General features: G+C 45.0%; 1 protein-coding gene across 1 annotated transcript; it reads right to left on the bottom strand.

Moving 5' to 3' along the window:
* Positions 1 to 1,117: 1,117 nt before the first annotated feature.
* Positions 1,118 to 4,291, bottom strand: LOC115370421 (uncharacterized). The gene is made up of 2 exons (XM_030067437.1): positions 3,856 to 4,291; positions 1,118 to 3,345 (listed from the first exon to the last, which is right to left on the bottom strand). Exons 1-2 carry the CDS (start codon positions 4,289 to 4,291, stop codon positions 1,118 to 1,120), a joined length of 2,664 nt encoding a protein of 887 aa, XP_029923297.1.
* Between the last annotated feature and the right edge of the window lie 2,435 nt (positions 4,292 to 6,726).

Here is a 6,726-nt window from a genome sequence, read left to right as displayed (position 1 = left end):
CACAGCTTGAACAACAACTGAAGTGTGCCACTGGCTTGAGCAAGAGGGATATAACTTAATAACTTGTATTCCTTTTTGTTTTGAAGAGAATGATATTGATGGAGCAACCCTCAAAATTCTCTCTGAGAGGATGTCAGAGAGATTAATCCCATCAATAAAAAAACAAGCACAATTCCTCAAGTATCTCGAGCAGTTGAAGTCATCATCATCATCGCCATCATCATCATTGTCAACAACAACAAGAAATTGGAGCAGGTAAAATGCTGTCAAGATACTGTAATTCTGGTCATTTGTGGGGGAAACTTTATTTCTCTATTAGTTACAGTCTGTTCATTACTATTTCACACAGCTCGGTCTAACATATTCTTGCATTTTTCCATATTACAAAGACCTCATGATGAGCAAACAGCTGGACCTGCTTCACTGGGTCAGTTTGCTTTCCTCAAAGCATTAAAAGATACACTTGAGGCAAAGGACCCAGAACTTTTGTCCCCTCGGAGAAATGATCTGTCACTGTATGACATCCTCAGCAGCCAAACAATGTAGGTTACTTTTATCATTATTATGGAAAACTACTGCACATTGTAGCTTTAAATTGAGATTATACTCCATATAATGTCACTTTAAGACAACATGTTCAACTTATTCTATTATTTCTCTCCCCAACCAAGGTATCCCTCAGCCAAATAATATACAGAGATTTTAAGCCTGTTCATATGCAGATGTCCCTTCATGCGGGAGAAAATTGGTTCAGGACATGTGAGTAAGCTCAAAATGAGTCTGTTAATGTATGTTTGCATATCTTAATTGTATAGATATAGCTACTGTACATACTGTATCTCAATATATAATAAACAGAAAATGCATTCACCTAATGTTCACATTTGCCAAAAATGAGTGTGTCTATCTTAATAATAATAATAATAATAATACATTTTATTTAAAGGCGCCTTTCTTGGCACTCAAGGTCGCCGTACAGGACATATTTAAAAAAACATCAGAACACGTTTAAAACAACAGGACATATATAAAAAAAAAAAAAAAAAAAAAAAAAAAAAAACAGCAGCAGCAATAAGAATAAAGCATAAAACACCAGAAAGAAGCAGAGAAATAGACATCAGGTGAGGTAAGCAGTTTTGAACAGATGTGTTTTGAGTTGTGACTTGAAATGGGTGAATGAGTCAATGTTTCTGAGTTGGGGTGGTAATGAATTCCAGAGACGGGGAGCAGAGCGGCTGAATGCTCTGCTCCCCATGGTGGTGAGACGGGCGGAGGGGACAGACAGGTGTATGGAGGAAGAGGATCTTAGGGCACGGGAGGGAGTGGGAACGTGGAGGAGATCAGACAGATATGGGGGGGCGAGGTTGTGGATGGCCTTGAATGTAAACAGGAGGACTTTGAATTGAATGCGGAACTGAACCGGGAGCCAGTGGAGTTGTTGAAGGACAGGAGTGATGTGGTGGATGGAGGGGGTTCCAGTTATGATGCGGGCAGCTGAATTCTGGACCAGTTGAAGTTTATGGAGGGATTTGTGAGGGAGGCCGAAGAAGAGAGAGTTGCAGTAGTCCAGGCGGGAAGTGATGAGGCTGTGAACAAGGATGGCGGCAGTGCGGGGGGTGAGGGAGGGGCGGAGGCGATTGATGTTCCGTAGATGAAAGTAGGCAGACCGGGTAATGTTGTTGATGTGGGATTGAAAGGATAGTGTGCTGTCCAGGATGACACCGAGGCTCTTGACTTGGGGGGAGGGTGAAACAGTGGAGTTGTCAATTGTGAGAGAAAGGCTGTCGGTTTTGGATAAAGTGGATTTGGTGCCAATGAGGAGAACCTCGGTTTTATTGCTGTTTAGTTTGAGGAAGTTTTGGGTGAGCCAGGTTTTTATTTCAGAGATGCAGTCGGTAAGGGAGGTGGGCGGGAGAGAGGACGAGGGTTTGGTGGTAAGGTAGAGCTGGGTGTCATCAGCATAGCAGTGGAAATGAATGTTGAATTTGCGGAAGATATTGCCGAGGGGAAGGAGGTAGATGATGAAGAGTAGGGGCCCCAGGACAGAGCCCTGGGGCACGCCAGAAGTAACGGAGGAGGGGATGGATTTAAGGGACTTGAGCTGGATGAACTGAGTGCGGCCAGAGAGGTAAGATGTGAACCAGTGTAATGGAGTGTGGGTGATGCCGATGGAAGATAGCCTGTTGAGGAGGGTGGTGTGACAGATGGTATCGAAGGCTGCACTCAGGTCGAGGAGGATGAGGATGGTGAGGAGTCCAGAATCAGCTGCCATGAGGAGGTCATTGGTGATTTTGATAAGTGCTGTTTCAGTGCTATGGAGTGGACGGAAACCGGACTGGAACTGTTCATACAGGTTGTTGTGGGATAGATGAGAATGGAGTTGGGAGGCAACTGTTTTTTCAAGGATTTTGGAGGTGAAAGGTAGATTAGATATAGGACGGAAGTTGTTGAGGTTGGAGGGGTCGGCACCGGGTTTTTTCAGAATTGGAGTAATGGCAGCAATTTTGAAGGATGTAGGGACAGTTCCAGTGGTGAGAGAGGAGTGGATGATGGCAGAGATGAGGGGGACCAGGGAGGGGGAGCAGGCTTTAACAAGTTGTGTGGGGAGGGGGTCCAGTTGGCAGGTGGACGGCTTGGATTTCTGGATGAGTTCTGTGATTTCTGAGAGAGTGGGTAGATGAAAGGAGGAGAATGGGCGTGGGGACGGGTGAGAGTCGGCTGAGATGCTGAGGTGAGGGATTGATCCAAGCTGCTTGTGGATGTTCTTGATTTTTTCAGTGAAAAATGACATAATGGAGTTGCAGAAGGAGGTTGTGTAGAAGTGAGGAGGGAGAGAGTCCTGGGGTTGGGTGATATTGTTGAGTAGGGAGAAGAGTGACTTGGAGTTTCCTTTGTTGGCAGTGATTATACTGGAGTAGTAGTGGGTTTTGGTGCTGGCGATGGAGTCCTTATAACGTAGTATGTGGTTATTGTACATTTCCTTGTGAATAGTGAGACCAGTTTTCCTGTGGAGTCGTTCCAGTTGCCGACCTTTGGCTTTCATGAGACGGAGATCGGGGGTGAACCAAGGGGCGGAGACAGAGAAAGAAACAGGTCTGGTTTTTAACGGAGCAAGGGAATTGAGAATGCTATTAAGACCAGTGTTGTAATGAGAAACCAGATCGTCAGGGGTGGATAGATTGTGGAAATCAGGGAGGAAGGAGGAGTGGATACTTGAGGTGAGAGTGGCAGGGTTAATATTCTTTATATTCCGAAATGAAATGAGGCGGGGTTTTTTGGAGATGGAGAGAGTGAGATTCACTGTAAATGAGAGGAGAAAGTGGTCAGTTATGGGGAGTTCATCAGCTGTAAGGTCGGAAGGAGTGACACCAGAGCAGCAGATTAAATCAAGAATGTGTCCTTTGGAGTGTGTGGGAAAAGTGGTATGTTGCTGACATCCAAAACTCTCTAAACAGGAGGTGAAGTCTTTGGTGAGAGGCAGGTTGATATTGTCCATGTGGATATTGAAATCACCCAGTAGTATTATGTTAGGTGAGAGAGATGATAAATGGGTGAGGAAGGCAGCAAAGTCATTTAAAAATTCATTATTCGGTTTGGGGGGGCGGTAGACAGTAGCACTGATGGTTGGAATGGGACCAGACAGCTCGCACACAGTAGATTCAAACGAGCTGGACACAGGCACAGACACTGGCGAGACCTTCCAGTTCTCGCGGTGAATTACCGCGAGACCTCCTCCCCGGCCGGAGCCACGGGGTTGACAGATGTAAACAAACCCACTCGGAGTGGATTCATTTAGCTGAGAGAAGTCGTTAGGCTGTTGCCATGTCTCGGTTAAACAAAGAAAGTCTAGCTTACGGTCAGTGATGAGGTCTTGAATGAGATGTCCCTTGCTTGTCAGTGAGCGAATGTTGAGCAGAGCGAAGTTGAGTGAGGTGCTGTCACAGCTGATGGAAGTGTTAGCCGACCGAGCTAGGCGGGCTAGCACACTGTGGTCGACAGCCCGGCTGGTGGAGCGTGGAGGGCGACGAGAGCTGGACCAGATGGACTTTATTGCTGTTGAGTTGTCATGGTGGAAATTCCGGCGGGACCCTCGGTGGATGTATCTCCGGCGGGGCTGGAAGGCGATGTCCGGGTGAAGGTGGAGAACCTCCGGCGCAGGTCCAGGCAGGTGGTAGCGCAGCCGGAGCAGGTCGGTGGCCGAGTACTGAAGCAAGCCCGTCACTGGCAGGTGAACAGGCAGCAGAAAGAGCCAGGCACAGACAAGCAGGATGTATATCCTACCAGCCCACATTGTGGATGAGGACTTGGAAGCATTGACGGACTTAGAAAACGCCAGGTGAGCTACAGGTTAGAGAAGTCTCACACAGACGGTAGTGCCGGCAGATCGTGGAACTATTCCAAGTGAAGGGAATTACACTGTCCGATTAGGTCAGAAAACCGCAGGATGAATCAGGACAGTCTGGAAGGTTAAAACGTTAAAAGTTCAAAAGATACCGGCGAGCAGCGGCAGCAAGTTGCGCCAGCGTTCACTCGTCGGCCATCTTTTACTGTATAGGTGTATTTTACAAAATGGCTTGATGTTGACAAATCTGGACAATACTGAGGTCAACAATCATCTCATTTTCGACTGCACTATCCCCTTAAGTAAACAATTCCTCTCTTGGTTGTAGGATGATTTACGTGAGTCTCTAACAAGTTCAAAAAGGAAAGGCGACCCCTTATTGGTGACTCAATGGTGTAACAAATGTGTCCAAAATTTTCTGTGGCAGGATCTGGAAAGAAGCGCCATACTCCGGGTCAACCAAGCCAGCTTTTCTACATAACCAGGCCTGCTGTAAGTCTTTGGAAACAACATATAACTTAAACATACTTTTTAAAAAATGATCATGTACACCTCATCTTAGTGGCTACCTCTTACCATATTGTTGTGTCATTTTTCATGCATCATAGGCTCAGGAAGATGGAGACTTTGGAGAGGATCATTCAAGCTCATATCCAAAATATGTCTACAGAGATGCTTAAAGTACACCCAGATGAGAAATCATTAAAGGAGGGAATGAGACGAACACATGCTTACCGAAAACCTTCATGGCAAATGCCAAGGCTGAGGAAATCATTGAAAAGTTTCCAGCACTGGGGCTTCCTAAAATAGTTGAATTGATCATATTTAATTTCATGTCTATTACTGCATTTATGATAATCAAGTATTTAGAGCTAATATATTTTTGTCCCTCCTTTCAGCATCTGTGGGAGATGAAGGCACAATTCCTTGTTGAGGCTGATCACAAAATGGTCACACAGCTGGATCAAATGGCAATAAAGATTGTTCAAAGAGCATCACTGTGTGACATCTTTTTTTTTTTTTGCTTCATATTCAATGAGTTTCTCTAATGTAATGGGAACTATTGAGTAAACATGAAATTCATGTGTTATGTTTTATTTAAAGGGCTATTTAGGTAGTCAACAAAGAAACATAAAGTACTTGACATGTAAACTTTGGTAACGATTTTAGTTTATGTTTGGGGTCAAACTGACCCCTAAAAGATGTTAGTAAATTTGAACATAACAGGAGGGTTAATGTGGAAACTTTGTGGTGTTGAGTCCTATCATCATGTTGCTGATTCCACAGGACCTATGCTCACTTTTGACTTGTTTTCCCCTCGGACCTACAAAGCCTCTCCTCTTCTGTTGGACTGTCCTCAGAGAGTCTACCCTCCTTATCCAACATTGTTCCAAGTTTTTCAAATAAAAGAAAAATTCTCATTAAAATTGTTTGAATGTGTCCTCAATCTCAACATTATAAACAACCACAATATAGTATAAGTAATGAAATAATTGTTTTGCCTGATCTGTAGAATACAATATGGTTCTTCATAGAACCCTCAGAAAATGGTTATTGGTGAAACCCTTGAAATATAGATAGATAGATAGATAGATTTTTATTGTCATTGCACAATCATATACGTATAATAATGCAACGAAATTAGGCTCAGTCCTGTCGGTGCAGGGGAGAATAGAAAGCATCGTGCATCTTGCTAGTTGAATAGTCAAGTCCAGTAATAGATGGCTGCAGCCATGTCTCTGATATCAGAAAAAATGCAACAGTCACGGAAACACTTGTTGGATGTGCAAGCACAGTTCGTCATCCCGTGTTCGCCATGGACCTGGCACTGGAAAATGCTGGGAGGCGGCGGCCCAAAGGGCTTTCCTTTCAGCCGTGTCAACGCACCGGCCCTGCAGCCTCGGAGTCCTCCGGAATGTCCTGGCAGCGATGAAAGTCCGTTGAAATTGGCATCCCGCAGCGCAATCCCAAGCTCAAAAGGTCCTGATAACTGTTGTTTCCTTTGCTTGTTTACGTTTCCTCCTGGACTTGTCACTGGGAAGAACTATCCACGGAGACGCTGGCGTTCTAACGGCGTCCTCCGGAATGTCCTGGTAGCGATGAAAGTCAGGCGAAATTGGTACCTCGCAGCACAATCCCAAGCTCAAAAGGTGCTGACGACTGTATGCGTACATTGCCCAACATAAGGTGGTATTTTAAGCTAAAAACACAACCGTTCACACATACAAAAACATATAATACGGCACCGAGAGTGGAGAGCTGTAGCCACTGCGTCTATGCGCGCCGCCATGGCAAATATGAAAGGGTTCTTGATGGAAGGAGAACCCTTTTTGGTGCCAGGTAGAACCTTTTATAAAGGTTACATCTGGAACCCTTTTGGAGGG

This window comes from Myripristis murdjan, chromosome 13 (genome assembly GCF_902150065.1).
Source record: "Myripristis murdjan chromosome 13, fMyrMur1.1, whole genome shotgun sequence".
NCBI lineage: Eukaryota > Metazoa > Chordata > Actinopteri > Holocentriformes > Holocentridae > Myripristis > Myripristis murdjan.
This window is presented reverse-complemented; position numbering and strand designations above follow the sequence as displayed.

Coding starts and splice junctions, on each gene's coding strand:
- LOC115370421 (XM_030067437.1), bottom strand. CDS start 4,291: ATGTGGGCTGGTAGGATATACATCCTGCTTGTCTGTGCCTGGCTCTTT. Junction 3,346..3,855: donor TCAAGACCTCATCACTGACC/GTAAGCTAGACT, acceptor CCGACCTTACAG/CTGATGAACTCCCCATAACT.